The sequence below is a fragment of the Lampris incognitus genome, chromosome 18, assembly GCF_029633865.1.
Source record: "Lampris incognitus isolate fLamInc1 chromosome 18, fLamInc1.hap2, whole genome shotgun sequence".
Classification (NCBI taxonomy): Eukaryota; Metazoa; Chordata; class Actinopteri; order Lampriformes; family Lampridae; genus Lampris; species Lampris incognitus.
The window spans coordinates 30,337,151-30,355,738 of NC_079228.1; the positions used below are offsets into that span (position 1 = coordinate 30,337,151).

The 18,588-nt window shown below is 45.9% G+C and overlaps 1 protein-coding gene across 1 annotated transcript in view; it reads right to left on the bottom strand.

Moving 5' to 3' along the window:
• Nucleotide 1: 1 nt before the first annotated feature.
• Nucleotides 2-18,588, bottom strand: part of cap2 (cyclase associated actin cytoskeleton regulatory protein 2) — a 37,581-nt gene continuing 18,994 nt past the window's right edge. Inside the window, exons 5-13 of the mRNA XM_056298302.1 lie at nt 14,243-14,386; nt 11,866-11,951; nt 10,801-10,906; nt 7,328-7,520; nt 6,214-6,392; nt 5,135-5,258; nt 4,922-5,004; nt 3,618-3,761; nt 2-1,845 (exon numbers count right to left, since the gene is read on the bottom strand). Of these exons, the coding sequence (XP_056154277.1) occupies nt 1,762-1,845; nt 3,618-3,761; nt 4,922-5,004; nt 5,135-5,258; nt 6,214-6,392; nt 7,328-7,520; nt 10,801-10,906; nt 11,866-11,951; nt 14,243-14,386 (1,143 nt within the window). The 3' untranslated portion in view covers nt 2-1,761. The remainder of the gene's footprint in view (nt 1,846-3,617; nt 3,762-4,921; nt 5,005-5,134; nt 5,259-6,213; nt 6,393-7,327; nt 7,521-10,800; nt 10,907-11,865; nt 11,952-14,242; nt 14,387-18,588) is intronic.

Genomic DNA, 18,588 nt, shown 5'->3' on the forward strand with positions numbered 1-18,588 from the left:
GAGATTTTTTTCTTAAACATGATCGTTTATCAAAGTTGCCTACTTGAAGTACATCTTTGCTCAGGGCTTACTTGTGTTGTTTTGGAAGTTGTCTTGGTGATGTCTAAATGTCCACTGTCCACTTGATATCCAAATAAAACTTTTTTTTACATTATTATTTAAAGTAGAGGTCTTAAAAGTGATACTTTCCCCACTACATCAGCACTTGAAATCACACGTGCTTTATTGATAACCCTTGTAATTTTGTTTTTAATTTGCAAAAAAACAGTCCAACTGAATGACTGAGCCTTGCTTTATACTGGATACACTCTTGTAAGTTACCTTTACCTCATCTTTTGCTCAGTGTTTTCCATCTCCTTTCTATCTCTGGTTTTACACTTTCTTTGTTGTACTAAGTGTGAGCTTTGTGTAGAACACCATTTCTTCCTGATATTCTGATACAAAAATGACCATCACAATATCTTTTGTAATGATACCCTGTAACACTAGAAGAAACACAGGGATAAATTTATCTGAAAAATGATAATTTCATTACATTTTAGCTGAATAAATCAACAAGCAGTGTATTCCAACACCCCCTTTTATGCCGCTGTCCTTGAGCGTTATAATACAAAATGTGGTGACATACACTTAGGACTTCAGACAGTAAAATGTTTGTAGGCATGAATTGAGCATACAAGTAGATAGAATTTGCATTCAACAACTATTTGCATTTCAGCATATTAAGGCATACAGACATAGTGCTGGGAAATTGATTACTTGGACACAGTAGCAGCCATGTATTTAGCTGAACTATGCAGGTTTGTTACATACCTCTTGCATCACATGCTACATTCTTCTCACCATCTAACCCACTTCCTGAAACATCTCACCCACTGGTGAAACCGTGACCTCTTGTCTGCAGTCAACGCAATAGAAAGTATAAAAACAATTTAGCATAAACCACTTCATTAGTGGAATAGTATTTGGACATTACCATGTGCTCAACAAATGGAGAAAGTGATGAAGACAATAGAACAGACGGGGGGGGGGGGGTTCTCATCTAGGATATTGTAAAACCAAATACAGCGTGTCACACACTTCAAATTAAGGCTTTTGTAATTGGCCACCAATGATTGTGTGTGCACATAAAAGACCTCTATAGTTTACTCTGTGTGGCTGTGATCGGTTGCATATTTTGCAACGATGAAGTACCTAAACATTAACATTCACCTCAAACATTAAAAATACGAGTCCCTTTTAAGTAATCAATCAAAATTCTGACAGTTCATTGGAGAAATTGAGAAAGTTGATTTTCTATCGCAACGGAACGCAATTTTATTACAGCATACAGTTTCTTTAGTGTGGGGTTTCCAAACCCAGGAGGTCCCTTTTATTCCCAATGAAAACTAACCCAAACACCATGCAGGGAAGACCTCGTACACTATGTAGTTGGTACCGCGGCCTTGCAGTTGGGTTACTGGACTTCAGAGGTAGGGAAACAAACTTCAAACAATCGTCAGGTTTTTCAAAATCACGTTTCAAAGTGCCATGGAGAAACATCTCATCACAAGCTACCATATGGCCTACAGTAAACTGACCAGTAATTATCCGTTACAGCGTCTGGGTACAAAAAACAAAAAACAATACACTTATTTGACTGGACAAACAATACGTGACCGAAAAAAAAACAACTTGAAGGAATACACTGGGACTGGAGACACAGCGACATATTTGAACCAAAGAGGAAGAGTGATGATGGTGATCATGGCGTGTCAGCGGTCAGCCAGCGAGCTCTGTGGGATCTGTCACCAGCTTCGTTCCATCCCAAACTGTCTTGAACTGCTCCGGCACCGGAAACTCCCTCTGAGAGTACACAAGTCTCAAGGTTAGCTGCCAAAAACAACTGCTGCCTATGTGGAAAGTTCCAATAAACCACCAGACTTTACCTAAATAAAACACACATTAAAACATGCACACCCAGTAAACCAGTTGTTTTCAATGAGGTCCCCAGGCTGGTTTTCTGTTCTACCGTTTAGTTATATGGTCACCGACCCTGCTCCTGGAGAGCTACCTGGTTTTCACTCCAACCTTTTTTCTTTAACCCCCCCCTTTTCTGCCCAATTGTATCCAGCCAATCACCCCACCCTTCTGAGCCGTCCCGATCTCTGCTCCACCCGCTCTGCCGATCCGGGGAGGGCTGCAGACTACCACACCCCTCCGCCGATACATGTGGAGTCGCCAGCCGCTTCTTTTCACCTGACAGTGAGGAGTTTCACCAGGGGGACGTAGTGCGTGCGTGGGAGGATCACGCTATTCCCCCCAGTCCCCCCCCCCAACAGGTGCCCCGACCGACCAAAGGAGGCACTAGTGCAGCGACCAGGACACAGCCAATTGACCTTTCGCAAAGTCCCGCCCCCCTTAGTTACTGTTGCTATGCCCGTCAAGCATTTCAGAAGTATCCAGGAAGTAGCTGGAAAACACCAAAACATGAAGGAAGAAATCAGCGCATTGTGTGGGTAAAAGTAACAGTAATAATACGTTAGCTGTATTAGCTATCAATAATAGCTAGTAGCAAGCTTAGCTTGGAGCAGGCAGGTATTTTTGTTGATTTTGGATGGATTAAGCTGGCCATGGGGTCTGCTATACAGCGAAATCTATTGCCGACATTGCGCTTCTTGCGTTCTGGGTTTTGGGAAGGGAAAGAAAATTACACCCCCTCCAAACTTTTCACATATCTAGTATCCGATTTGCAGATCCCATAGGCACACTGTTTCAGCATTTTGTTGTGTGTTTGAAAGCTTGATGGACCTCCCTCACATAGAAACTGTTGCTAAGGTAGGATTGGACAAGCACCGTTCTGGGGCGGTACTTTGCGAAAGGTCAAGTGTGTCTGTAGGGACACCTGATCCCACCCTAATTTAACAGATCTGATTCGTTAATCAAGGTTGTGGTAAGTAGGTAATCAGTAGAATCAGGTGTGGTTGAATTAGGCTTGTGAAGACCAGTTGAAAGCAGGATGGTAGCTCTCCAGGAGCAGAGTTGGTGACTGCTATTGTGTGTGTGTTTTTTTTTTCTTCAAGTTACTCCAATCAGGGAGGTTTTACACCTGGAACAACAGGTGGATGTAATGAGCTAAATGTCAGAATAGAAAATCAGCAGCACTAGTGGTACCTGAGGACCTGATTGAGAACCACGAAAAAATTAAGTGTCGTTCTCATATGCGCAAACTCGGTACACGGGTCGAAGTTTGGTCTGGAAGTTTAGTGCGACATCAGTTTTCCAATTCCTCATATTACATATACGTATTTGCACACATGCACACTACTTCTTTCTTTGTAAACAAAAATATTTCCACCATTTTATAGGAAACTTTCAAACTATTCACAATGCAGACACTTTTCCTTCTAAGTATCGGAGCAACACAAAGTCTGCTGTAGGGAATCCTTTTATCGACTGAAAAATATCTGTCTAGATAGATTTAAATATAGATAGATATTCAGTATTCCTAATGCTGACACATTGCTGTAATTATTAACACAAAGCATCTTTTACAGTTCATGATAATGTCGGTAGGGTCATTACAACAGACTAAATGGTTTTTGGGGGTCAGATGTTGTCTGATGTCAGACACTCACATAGTCGTCGTCTCCTTCTGGTACCAGGATGTTCATCTCAGAGCTCTTGGCACTGACAATGCCACAGTCCAGAGAGGTTTTACTCAGGTAGACCTGACAGCCCTCCGTCTTGTTGATGGAGATGGTGGGAACTTTCCCCAACGCCTGTAGAGAGAAGACCACCACTGAGACGTTGTATGTTACACGCCGGTGTACGTATACGCTAATGGAATGAACAGCCCTCTGACGTAGGTCCCATATGGGGCAAGCCAATATATGACATATTTAATAATTAGAAGCAGACAATATTGACGTGGGTGATCCACTTCCGGTGTGGGAAGATGGCGGTGCGAATTATTGTTTGCAGCGGCCTCACTCACTATCGGCGTGGGAAGATTGTGGCGCGAATTCATGTTTGCGGCAGCCTCACCCAGTGCCATCCATGCAGTGTCTTTGTCCATGTTTGCGTCTAAGTTTTGTCTTTGCTTGATGGCTGGGAGAGCTGGCGCTGGATCGGCTGGGAGAGCTTGGTCTGCTGTGTCCTGTGGGCCCAAGGACCATGGCCCTGCCCGAAGCTGCGCCCGAGGAGGTAACACCGAGGGCGGTCTGACACGACGTGGAAGTGGGGAAGGCTAAGCTAACTGCTAGCCCATGCAGACTGGTAGTACCAACAGTCACCCTGGCTGGCGTTCGCTCCCTTGGACAGTGATTTTTTTTTTTTGGTTTGGATATATGTGTTAGTTTGGATATGTGTGTTCTTGTAGTTATTGGATATGTGTTTTTGTCTTTGTGTTGCACTGCTGTGGGCTGGGGGAGACAATATTTTGTTTCATTACGCAAGTACATGAAATGAAATGACAAATAAAAATGTTCTTGATTCCTCAAATGGAGGCCAGGAGTCTGAATCTGTTAAGAGCTACCAAATAAGTTTTCATTTACTTAGTGTAATGCTCACAGGGACACATAGAAATAACATGAAACTTAAAAAGTATTTATAAATTTACCTTGACAGACATTGGTGTCCATTGTCTATCAAGCAGAGACTTTTTTAAAGTTTACATATTTAGCCAACTTAGATATTGAGATACTATTCTTTGGTGTTTAGGTAACTCTTCGACAGACACGATTCGACACTCTTAGTTTGCTTCTACTTTATGTCCCTTGTGTTTTTATGTTGACTGTCCCACCAAGACAAATTCCCAGTATGTGCAGACTTGACTTGAACTTTTCTGTCCACACATGTCTGCATTATGCATAAGACTTCAGTCAGGCGAGGGCCTCTGATTCGGGTGTGGCAGCATTTTAAGATAATACGTTATTCTCACCTGCAGCTGAATGGCTTTGGAGTTGATGATCTCCACAATACCGACCACATTCTCGAACACCAGACCCAGTTTCTTACAGTTGTCTGTGGAGAATGAACACAGGGGGAATTTCATACACATATATAAGATTGTTTTGAATAAAAAAAAAAAATCTAAAATCTCACATTAAAAGCAGTACGTTTACATCCCTACAAGTGTTTACAGGTATCTCACCTACAATGATGGAGTTGATCTTGCCCTTGACCTGCAGGGTAGAGTTGTTACAGTCATAGATGTACACGACTTGTTTTAGCTCCGTCTCCTCAATCACCAGGTCATGTTTCTGCTCAAAGTTCTCCTGCAACACACAGCCAATGAGAAACCAGGATCTATCAGTGATCTGTGATTGGTTGAATTAAGTTAGCAGACAAATAATTGCTCCAATGGCACTTTTAAAGGGAGATTTCACTGATGGTTTTGTGTATGTACAGTCAATACCGGTGAGTAATGTAGTGGATTGAAGCAGTAAAGTGAACTCCTCAATGTGTACTACTATACTAAAGGAGAAATCGGTGCTGTCCTGCTCTATGGGTCTTTCCTACAGCACCTACATGTACCAGAATGCATTGCTGCATGCTAGCTTCTGTACCGTCGTCCACAAAATCCTCTGTGCTAGTGTTATAGGGCGTCATTTACACCATCGGAAACATAGCCGAGAGAATGAGGATGTGTTTTTTGAACAGCGTCTTTAAAGTGGATTAGAGTATTAGAAACCCTGCTAGGCCGTATTTAGTTTTTACGCCCGCCAACTGACGTCACGATACATCACACGGCGGCCGGAAATAAAACTGTTTCACTGCATCCAGAGATGCAGAAACCATCGGGAACAAGTGCAGGTGTTTTTCAAGAGCAATCTCGGTCACAGATAGACAGCGATAAGGTTGAAAATCAGTGAATTTTCCCTTTAAGTAACCAACTGACCACTGTAGGTGTATTTGGCATCTCTGTGTTGTGAATGTAAAGCTGGAAAAGAGCCCGACTGAGTTACATTTACTTGGGTATGTAAAGTGAAAAAAAAAAAGAAACCAAGAAACCAAGGGACACCTATTGAATGATTTTACAAAGACCTATTTAGTAACATCTCAGTCAGTCCTAAGACCCAACTTGCCTCATCTGACATTTCAAAATCAAATCTACTCACTCGGTCTTTCAGTACTCTAATTCATCTTCGCTTGACCACCTCATGCAGAATGCAGACTAATTTCAGCAATGATGCGTTTAAAAGTAGAAGCGCTTAAAAACGGTGAACCTACCACCCTCCATTTCTTTCCCTCCAGTTCCAGCACAGGGGGTCTTTTCTGGGGGGCGGCTCGTGGTGAGCCCCCGGCCCCGGGTTTTTTGCTTTTGGCCGGGGACGAGTGCACGGGGCCTCCTGGTAAGCGGAGGTTTGGGTTTTTGTGGGTCATCTGGTTGTCTGGTATGTGCTTCAGACCTGAAGGTAACAAGACAAAAGAGTGAGGATTATACATGTTCATGTAGACTGTATGTGCACACGTAATGCAAATTATACATGTACCTGTACCACACCACTGCAGTGCTCAATGTGTGAATACTGTAAAGCCTCACGGTTGACAGTATTATAGTATTTGTGAACATCTCATTTTTGGCTCTCTGTACTTTTTTTACACAAGATTTTTTTTCAATTCCCTAGATTTCTTTTACTCTCTCGTATAGTTAGATATTCTCAGATATGTTTATAATCTTACATTTTTAGAGACTCCCATATTGACTTCTTAGATGCTCCTAATTTTTCCTACTTTAAAATGTCCTGTTTCGTCCTTTGTGTTCCCCTGACTGTGCCCTACTATGTCAAATTCCTTGTAAATGTAAATTTATGATACAAACTGAATAAAAACCTGAATGAATGAATAAAAGCTAAAATTTCTTTTTGCCTGTAGTGCCCTCTCAAAAATGAGCTTTTTAAAAGCAAATCTAACTAATCTAAATCTGATCTAAAAGACAACTTACTGTGCATTTATTTTACATTTCACAATATTGACCTTAAAGCAACTCGGAGGTGATGAGCCTGATAAGCCTTTGACAACAGAATAGCTAAGTCTGTCTCTCTCTCTCTCTTTCTCTGTGTTTGTTAGAATTGGCCCCTAGAGGAGAAGTGCTCACATCGCCTGGAATAAGAAAATCTATGTGGATCTAAAAAGTTCTTGTTTTGAATTGTTGCACTGATCCAAATACAGACTGATACTGATCCACCTGCACATCTGAAACACTTTTGCACATATATGTGAATAAGTCATCACGCCAACAAGCTGACACTGGGTACGCTGTTATGGCTGAATTGAATTGCGTGGCGATGCGTCGTGTGCTTCTCATCATTGACTGCTGGTGTTTCCCTTCGCGGTCACCCACCTTTAGTGATGTCCATGCCCTGGTTGAGCTGGGTGAAGAGAGCTGCATGCTGATTCGCCGAGCCGCCCGCCCCAGCCTGTGGCTCATCGTCTGTGAAGACCGGGGGAGGGCCGGGTGGAGGAGGGGGTGGCGGGGGAGGAGGGCAGGGAGCACTTGCAGCAGGCTCAAAGAGGGCCGGAGGAGCAATAGGACCCTGGGCAATGGAGCAAAACAGAGAGAGAGAGAGAGAGAGAGAGAGAGATGCATGTTAGGAAGTATAATATAATATCTAATTTGCATGCGCTCTCATTATCTTTCATTATTCTGTTGAGAGAAGATGGGAGAGGGCCTGACTTATGGTGCCGTATTGGATAAGAGGATAGGTCCCCTCCGAATGTGATCAATGGTATGTGTAGTACCCCATCTCTCCAGCAGGGAGAGTATAGAACAGCAAATATTTGTGAATTGTTCCAAGGCATTATCGTTCCACTCTGCTTAAATCCACATGGGATACAAATAGAAGCACGAGAGTCTCTTTTGTGAGTCTCTGTTATGAATATATGCCAGAAACAAAGCAACAACAAAAAAACTCATTGTTTCTGTGAAGCGGTTTAACCAGACGTACACTCGATGACAGGGTAACACTGATCAGGGGGTTAATCAAGTCCTATCATCAACAGAAGAGGTTTCTGCAGCTTTTCTTTTAATCTTCTGGCCCTTTCCAGTCCACACGGGTGTTTGTAGAATGGATAAATGCTTGTGTTTGACTGATGAACTGTATACAGTAAAAGTGCATAGGCACAAACAACAACTGCAGTGAGGATAACCAGACACACACACACACACACACACACACACATATGCACACGCGCACACACACACATACACGCACACACATATGCACGCACACATACACACACACACATACATTCCTATTCTCAGTCTATGTGAGGCTGTAGCAACTGTTCGCACAGCTGCCAGGGACAGTCAGACACACATACACACCTATCACAAAGGTTCAGAGAGTTGAACGGTCACATTTCATGATTTGGAGCGCAGCTGAGACTACTCGACCTTTGACCCGAGGCGGCACATGTGCCGCTACCGTCATTGCTGGACAACACAGGCCTGTTAAAAACTAAACAGCTGAGGGCAAACCGCTGAATTCAAAACTGTTGGAAAGGCCGAGGCACAAGCATGTGTGTGTGTGTGTGTGTGTGTGTGTGTGTGTGTGTGTGTCTGTGGCAGCGTATGTGTGAGCATGTGTTTGTGTGTGTAAAATTTTTCGACAGCATCTTTGCGAACATGCCACTCCACCTCGTGTGTATGTAGGTGTGTGTCTGTGTGCATGTGATTGCATAATGTCTATCAAGTAATGTGAGTTGCAGCAACACTCACCTGTGTGTGTGTGTGTGTGTGTTTGAATGTGGACATCGAGGCATATCCATATGTCAGGCTGTGCGTTTGTGAGCGATTGTGCTACTAAACCCCTTTCTGGACAGCAGCTGACGGCTTCATTGAAGTGTGTGTGTGTGTGTGGGGGGGGGGGGGGGGCAACCCTGTAAGTTAAGTTACCGTACAGAGTGTGTGTGAGTGTACACACTACGGGTCCTTTGTTGGGGTTAGGGGGGTAGATGGGGGGGGGCTCTTCTGTGAAGAAAACCTCTATTCAAGCCGACCCTGCAGACCACCTGTTGACGCCACACACCCCTGCCCTCGTACACACACTTTAACCCTCACGCACACTTCAACTCTGACGCCTGACATCAGGGACAACAGCTGACACACACACAGCCACCGCGCGCTCTCAAGTTTCCACACACACACACACACACACACACAAACACACACATACGGTTGTTTAACAGGGGCCTCACTTATCCATGATAACACTCGAACATGACCAACGGACAAAGATGCACAACCTCCCTTAAAAGAGAAACTCCCCTTCTTGCTTTTTGCTGTATGACTTGAACATGAAAACACAGGAAATGAGGGATGAGGAAAAGAGCCGGGCCGCCGGATAACGCCAAAGAAAGAGTCAGGTTTCAAAACACCGGACCCTGCTTGGAAGTTGAATTTGAATGCGTCGCTCACTGTCCTCCCTCCAGAAATATGAGTCGATGTGCCCTTGAGCGAAGCAGTTAACCCCATCCCCCCACCCCCCCACCACCACAAGCCGGTACCATGGAGCATCAAAGCGCGCCACAGCAGAAGACAGTGGTGGTTGTGACCGCTTCCACATGTGAGGGTGTGTTCCAGATATAGCGTTGGGTAACACCGAAAACCCAAAATAAATAAAAAGAGAACGCACACTCACTTCAGCTCCAACTGCACCAGCCAAGGTTAAATAAACCTTACTAGCTAGTAGGAGGGGAAAGGTCAGCTGTCTTCTGAAGGATTTCCTTCTACTGACCCATCCCTAATCTCTCAGATCCACCGAGAGAGAGGGAGAGAGAGAGAGAGAGAGCGGGAGAGAGGGAGAGAGAGAGCAAGATAGGGACAGAGGGGGAGATAGAGAGCGAAAGAGGGAGATAGATAGATAGATAGATAGATAGATAGATAGATAGATAGATAGATAGATAGATAGATAGATAGATAGATAGATAGATAGATAGATAGAGAGAGAGAGAGAGAGAGAGAGAGAGAGAGACAGACAGGGGAGATCCATATACAGCAGTGTGTGTAGGAGGGACGGTGGTTTTGGAGAGACCGGTGTGGCTCAGCGGGAGGAGAACCTCAGGGGAGCGACCCGTCCATTCATTCATACTTTTTGGGGCCTGGCTTATGTAACCAGGCGCTCCATAACTAAAAATGGAAATATGCACAAAGTAGGAATTAATCTGAGTTCTGATATAAAAATATCGAGGCTTGCGAACGGAAATGAAATGAAAACACCGTGGAGCGAAATGAAAAAATAAAAAGGGAACTAAGAAAATAAGAAGAGAGAGACGATCTTGGTTAGACTGCTTCTCGTTGAAAGAGTTTTTCCTAATTGTGAATTTTCTCTGGTGAGATAAAAACAAAAAGCAGAAGTCGCGGAGGGGCTGAGTCGTGACTGGATGCCGGGAAGAGGAAGTGACGACATATTCAAGAGGAAGTGACGACATATTCATGAGGAAGAGGAAGTGATGACATATTCAGTAATGGAGTCGTTCATTTACATATTGGGGAATTGTTGTGCGCTGTGTTGCACAGGTGTGGATGTGCGATCAGACACTCACAGTAGAAACACTTCACGTTTATCCAGATGTGTGTACTTCTGCGTGCTTGCTCTTAGCCGCTGTGTGAACACACGTGTGGTGCACGGGAATATTTGTGTGTTCGTGTGTACTTCTGCGTGCTTGTATTTGCCTCTGTGTGGTTCTGTGTAAATACTTGTGTGTGTATGCGAGCATGTATGTGTATATGTGTTTCTGTTCCATCTGTGTGTGTGTGTGTGTGTGTGTGTGTGTGAGCCGCTGATGTGTGTTTCTGAGCGCTGCTGGACTCACTCTCTTGCTCCACACCAGTCCGCTGGCGTGGTGCTGCTTGATGAATGTCTGCACTTCGGTCCAGATTGACAGATAGGAACGAACCCAATCAACATGGCGTCTGTCACTGGGAGAAGGCAGTAGGGGAGAAATGGGAGTGAGGGAGGGAGGGAGGAGGAAAAGAAGAGAGGGAGGTCACAATCCAGGGATGATTGAAGAGGTGTAGTTATGAACCAAGGAAAAGAAGCGGCTGGCGACTTCGCATGTATCGGAGGAGGCATGTGGTAGTCTGCAGCCCTCCCCGGATCGGCAGAGGGGGTGGAGCAGCGACCGGGACGGCTTGGAAGAGTGGGGTAATTGGCCGGATACAATTGAGGAGAAAAGGGGGGGGGGGTTATGAACCAAGACAGGTGAGTGAGACAAGTGAAAATGAACGAAGTATCGGCTAACTGCAAATGTCGTCCATTAAGTCTTGCTTACCCCGTGTTACTTTTTTGGGGGGGGGGGGGTGTTCCCCCCTTTTCTCTCCCCAATGTACTTGGCCAATTACCCTATTTTCTGAGCCATCCCAGTCGCTGCTCCACCTCCTCTGCCGATCCGGGGAGGGCTGCAGACTACCACATGCCTCCTCCGATACATGTGGAGTCGCCAGCCGCTTCTCTTCACCTGACAGCGAGGAGTTTCACCAAGGGGACATAGCACATGGGAGGATCACGCTATTCCCCCCAGTTACCCCTCCCCCCTGAACAGGTGCCCCGACCAGCCAGAGGAGGCGCTAGTGCAACGGCCAGGACACATACCCACATCTGGCTTCCCATCCGCAGACACGGCCAATTGTGTCTGTAGGACGCCCAACCGAGCCGGAGGTACCACGGGGATTCGAACTGGTGATCCCCGTGTTGGTAGGCAACGGAACAGACTACCACACTACCCGGACGCCTCAGCAACAATATATTTTAACAGTAAAAAATCAGAGGCAACTGGTAAGAATCAACGGTGGAGTCTCAAAACTATGCAGAGTTCTTTTTTACCCCAATACCTGCTGCTGGGTGACTCGTTACACTCACACTGTAGAACAATATTTACCTTTCCTTGTAGTCCTTCAGCACCCTGTTGGTGTAAAACGTGGCTGAGTCGTTCATCTCCTTCACATAAGGGCCTGGCTTCTGAGTCTGATGGACAGAGAGAGAGAGAGAGAGAGAGAGAGAGAGAGAGAGAGAGAGAGAGAGAGAGAGAGAGAGCGAGAGCGAGAGAGAGCGAGAGCGAGAGCGAGAGAGAGAGAGAGAGAGAGAGAGAGAGCGAGAGCGAGAGCGAGAGAGAGCGAGAGCGAGAGAGAGAGAGAGAGAAGGAGGGAGGGAGAGAGAGAGAGAGAGCGAGAGCGAGAGAGAGAGAAGGAGGGAGGGAGAGAGAGAGAGAGAGAGAGAAATTACTATTTCAAAATGACTACTTGGAGGCTTCATTTCATTCAGAACACTTATCTCGGCATCTTTTCGACCGGAGACGCTGTACTGCAAAACACTGCTTGTGCAGGACACTGCGAGAGACGTTATTTCGTCTTGATTTAAAAGGAGCACGCAGAGAAGCACACAGTGTCCACATCACCCACACAGGATGTACTGATAAGCCCCGCGGTGAAAAAAAATAACAAAATAAAAAATAAAAGCTGACAATCTAGTTACACATAAACCAGACTTGCTTCCAATACTGGTTATTTTAGATCTCAAGTGGATGGGCTTTTAAACTAATCTAAATGATTAGAACGACCACATGCGTGCACACACACACACACACACACACACACATAGACACACAAACTCTCTCGCACGCACACACACACACAAACTCGCGCGCGCGCACGCACACACACACACACACGCAGACACATTCTCACGTGCACACACACAAACTCACGTGTGCACACACAAACTCGCACGCATGCAGGCAGCAACACACAAACTTACACGTGCACACACACACACACACACACACACAGAGAAAAAGAAGGATGATGTGGAGCGGTGAAATGATGGAGAGCAGAAACGGGAGGAAAGAGGGATGTATGGGCCCCGTATGTCTGAGAGACCAGCTCCTTCATGTGGCTCTGTGTGTGTGTGTGTGTGTGTGTGTGTGTGTGTGTGCGTGTGCGTGTGCGTGTGCATGAAGGACAGTATTAATCTACTCTGACTGTCTTCTTTTAAAGATTTCTGTCAATATCACTGTGAATTTGGGCGTGCCCCCTCCATGTCGGCTGTTGTTGCGGTGAGGTTTCGGTACTGTGGCCTTAAGCAGACGGCAGGGCTGGTGAATCCGTTTCCTCAGCACATGCATACAGGAAGTGTTTTTAGATGGACGAAGCAGTGGATGTGATGACATTCTGCTTATGGTCGATGTCAAAAAGTTAGACTGAAGAGAAGTGATGTTGATGTTTCTATCATCTTTATTTCAGCTGGTTTAACATAACAGTTCTAGTCGATGGTGCTTTCGCTTTGTGGTTATTTTTGCACTGGCTGGTGTTATTCCTTCTGAGGTCTGCCTTTAAGACTTCAACAGTGTTTGTGTATATAGTATGTGTCTACAGTAATGTGTGTGTGTGTGTGTGTGTGTGGTTTTTTATGTTCTTACATGCTGATAGACATTGTATGTATTATTGCGTGCGTGTGTGTATGTGTGTGTGTATTATCTTGTGTGTATGTGTGTGTGAGTGTGTGCATGTGTGTGTGCACGCGTATGTGTGTGTACGTGCGTGTGTGTGTGTGTGTGTGAGTATGTGTACATGCGTGTGTATGTGTGCGCGTGCATCTCGGTCCTCAACGCGGCGACCCAGCGCAGCTCTCGCTGATGGACTTAAACTGTGTTTGTGTATACAGTATGTGCAGTAATGTGTGTGTGTGTGTGTGTGTGTGTGTGTCCTTTTTATGTTCATACATGCTGACAGACATTGTATGTATTATTGTGTGCGTGTGTGTATATGTGTGCGTGTATTGTCTTGTGTGTGTGTGTGTGCGTGTGAATATGTGCATGTGTGTGTGTGTATTATTTTGTGTGTGTGTGTGTGTGTGTGTTGTTGCGTGTGCGTGCGTGTGTGTGAGGCTGTGTACGTGCGTGTGTGTGCCTGCATCTCGGTCCTCAACGCGGCGACCCAGCCCAGCTCTCGCTGATGGACTTAAACTGTGTTTGTGTATACAGTATGTGCAGTAATGTGTGTGTGTGTGTGTGTGTGTGTGTGTGTGTGTGTGTGTCGTTTTTATGTTCCTACATGCTGACAGACATTGTATGTATTATTGTGTGCGTGTGTGTATATGTGTGCGTGTATTGTCTTGTGTGTGTGTGTGTGTGTGTGTGTGCGTGTGAATATGTGCATGTGTGTGAGTGCGTGTACGCGTGTGTGTGTGTGTGTGTGTGTGCGTGCGTGTGTGTGAGGGTGTGTACGTGCGTGTGTGTGTGCGTGCATCTCGGTCCTCACCACAGCGACCCAGCCCAGCGCGGGGATGCTCTCGCTGACGGCGGACAGGTGGTTGAAGAGGCTGCTGCCACGATTTCGCTCGCGGAAACCCTGGATCTCCTCGATGTGTTGGGAGATGGGCTTCAGCAGGTCACACAACTCCATCTGGGGGGAGAGGAAGGGGGGAAGGATGGAGGACACATAGGGTGGAGAGGAGGCGTGTGAGAAAGAGAGAAGGGGGTGGGATTTGGCGGTGGTGGTGGTGGTGATGGTGGTGGTAGTCGGGGGGGGGGGGGTTGAAGTGGGAAAACAGAGGGCAGGAGAGAGGGCGTTGTGGTTAAGGTGGGAAGATTCTACAGTTTCCCTGAGAAACACGGTTTGAAATCTCTTCCACATGACATGACATGACATGACATTACAGCAAAACTGTTCCCTCGTGTGAATGTGCAGACTTCTCTAAAAGATCCCAAGTGCATCAGAAACTTTCGCTCTTAGCAACGCTAACAACGTTTCCTGTCTGTCCACAGCCGGCCAGCTCCCAGTGCCAGCCAGCAATTCCTAAACCAGGCTACGGGAAGGTTACTAATTTTATTAGCTGGATTCTTTTTCCATTGGAACTTCCAGATCTCCATTATAACTTGTCCTCCATTCCCAGATATACCCCCCCCCCCCCAGAAAAAAGTCTCTCCCTCCACTCTGTTCCCTTCCTACGAACATTCCTCGCTGCATTGGGAGATCCCTCTGGCCTTGTAAGGCATACCATTCCTCTAGTGTTTACAGTTTACCTATCACACACACACACACACACACACACACACACACACACACACACACACACAGGAACACAATGTTTTCTGGATTAATTGTCCACCCTAGCGTTCCTATTTTGATTTGTGACGAAGTGGTTGCTAGGCAAAACTGTGGTGAAACTTTGACTGGACTTAACTGTTTACGAGCAACAAAGAATCACCCTCCTTTCCTTTGTTCTGTCTTCAGATGGAACAGAAACGAGAGGTTTCTGTTCCATCTGAGGTTTATCCGTCCACTGACTCAACCTCACAGAAGGCTTCACAGTCGAGAAATTATTTTTTTGTTGTTGTTCAGGATGAGTTTTAATAGACATATATGATATGTAGGGGTAGGGTTAGAGTTAGGGTGTGTGTGTGTGTGTGTGTGTGAGAGAGAGAGAGTGTACATGTGCATGTTTGTGTCCATGTGTGTGTGTGTGTGTCCATGTGTGTGTATACACAAGTGTGTACAAATATTGGTGTGTATTTTTTGCATGCTACATGTGTGTGTTGAGATGCTGCACATGAGGTTGCAGAAACATTGATTTGCATTAGTGTGTGTGAGTGTGTGTTAAAGGCAATTACACATCCCACCCTCTTCCTTCAAAAAAAAAATTCTTTCCTCAATCAGATGCACATGATACCCATAAGCGGAGATAGATGCCCCTTTCACTGCTCCTCTGGCCTCTCCTGTGCTCTGAACCCCCCCCCCTCCCTGTACAGCACTACTGTCTGTCTGCGAGACTGATATGCTTTGAAGACAAGTCTGCGTTTCCTTGAGACGAATGCCTGAGCGTGAGAAAACAAGGATGTGCAGTGTTTCGCTGAGGGGGAGGGATCGATGCCAGGACAAAACAGGCACTGACATCTGATGGATAAATTGGTTTGATTGGTAAGGTTCGCACATTCTGTAATGTCTGAAGATTACAAGCCCTGAATCATGAAGACGCCGCTCCTCTCCCTCACTTGAAACAGAATATTTTGCGGGCACGAGAGAGTCTAACTGCAAACCTGATCCAGAGAGGCAGTTACAGAAAATGGACTGGTCATTATTGTTCATTGTCTCTATCTGCTTAGCCCAATCAGGGTCCCTGCAGATGGGAGTCTACCCCTCCAGGCCACGGCCACAAGTTGGGAAGACACTCTGGGCAGGGCGCCAATCAATCACCGGCTGGTGTGTAGCGTATTAAAGTTGAAATCCATGATCCATTCCTCCCCCTGGTAGCGAAAACTACAAACAAGGTGTAGCAGCCATTTTGGCTGGTGTGCCGTCAGCTCAGCAGTAAACAGTTCCCACCCTTGTTAAAATGGTATCCTAGGACCAAAACTAACACAGATAACATGTTATAAACCACATCAAACTATATGGGATTATTGCTATAATTTAATACTGGCTGTCGAACTGGTAGATTATGTGTCCACCAGAAGCGTCGCCACATTATCCTCACATTTCAGTCCGCTTTCCTGTTTTAGTAGGAACGTGTTGGCCGTTGCACCAGTGTTCACCCTCACCGGCCAAAAATCTCAGGAATCAGGAACACTTTATTTGTCACGAAATGAAATGTCGTTTCCCCCAGCCCACTGTAGTGTAACACAAAGAAAAATAACCCCACATATCCAAAAACTACAAGAACACACATGTCCATACTAACACATATATCCAAACTAACACACACACACACACACACACACACACATATATATATATATATATATATATATATATATATATATATATATAAACTAAACAACAACAAAAAAATCACTGTCCAAGGGAACAAATGCCTGCCAGGATGACTGTCGGAACTGCCGGTCTGCATGGGCTAGCAGTTAGCCTGTCCCGCTTCCAGGTCCTGTCAGACCGCCCTTGGCGTTTCCTCTTGGGTACAGCTCCAAGCAGGGGCCATGGTCCTTGGGCCCACTGGACGCTGCAGACCAGGCTCCCTCAGTCGATCCAACACCAGCTCTCCCAGCCAGACAGCCTCGATAAACTTCCCCGCACTCCACATGACACCAAAAACACAGTCAACGCTAGGCGAGGCCGCCGCCAGACCGCCCTCAGTGTTATCGGAACTGCCGGTCTGCATGGGCTAGCGGTTAGCTTAGCCTGCCCTGCTTCCACGTCCTGCCAGACCACCCTCAATGTTACCTCTTCAGGCAAAGCTCTGGGCAGGGCTGTGGTCCCTGGGCCCACAGGACACAGCAGACCAAGCTCTCCCAGCTGATCCAGCACCAGCTCTCCCAGCCATCAAACGAATACAGGGCGCCCAGGTAGCGTAGCCCTAGATTCCATTGCCTACCAACACAGGGGCCGTGGTTCGAATCCCCGTGTTACCTCTGGCTGGGTCGGGCATCTCTACAGACACAACTGGTCATGTCTGTGAGTGGGAAGCCGGATGCGAAGAGTAGGAAAACAAAAAACAAAACTGAAGACATAACTTCGACGCAGGCGTGGACAAACACACTGCATGGATGGTACTGGGTGAGGCCACCACAAACATGAATTCACACCACCATCTTTCCACACCGGCAGCATGGTGGAGCAGTGGTTAGCATGGTCACCTCACAGCAAGACGGTCCTGGGTTCGCGACCCGGGGTAGTCATCTCAGCGGGTATTATGGAGAGTGTCTCCAACCGTGGCAAAGTTGCCAGTTAGTAACACGTTCTGGAACCTTTACTTGTACTCGTCTTTCAATCCAAAGTGGGCTGAAACAGATTCGTCTTGATGGAAGTGGGATTCAGAGCACAAGTATGCTCTTGCCTTAGTCACATCAGCCCCCAAAAAGATCTAACATCCGCCCCAGATCTGTGTCTGTTGGGGGAGAGGTTTAGCGTTTACAAATGGGAAAGTAAAATTTTGGCATGTGAAACATCCACTATCTTGCAGCTAATTTTGCCCTACAAAGTGAGAAGATAGCTGAACCACTTAATTCCACCCAACCCAAGATTTGGATGTAAAGATTGCAGACCTACATGTCATAATGATATTAAAAAATAATAATAATGGTAAACGTTGCATTGCACTTTTCTAAATAAGATCCCAAAGAGCCAAGCAATGGGAAAAATAAACCAACTGAAATGGAGACATCAGGATAGAAACGGATCAGTATTGCCCCCCCAGTGCAACTGGGCCACAGTCAACGCCAACAACATGGCTGTTGTTGCATGAGAGTCTGGACTCGGTTTGCGGAGTCAGAGAAGTCGCTCCTATCCACTGTAAAAAAAAAAAATTTTTAAAAGGAAAGTGTGGCTAAAGTGAAACCTCCTCTCTCTTATAGCACAGAAAACAGGAGAGAGAGGGGCAAAAATAGCCATTCTATCTATAGGTTGAGAGAGAGAGAGAGAGAGAGAGAGAGAGAGAGAGAGAGAGAGAGAGAGAGAGAGAGAGAGAGAGAGAGAGAGAGAGAGAGAGAGAGAGAGAGAGAAGGGAGGGGGGGAATTTGAGAGTGAAAGGTATAAAAGAGGACTTCAAAAAGAAAGATAAAGAATGATTTGTTGTGGGTTGATGTGATGAACAAACAGAAGAAAAAACAACCAACATCAACTGTGAATTCACGCGGCTCACAGTCGACCCCAGA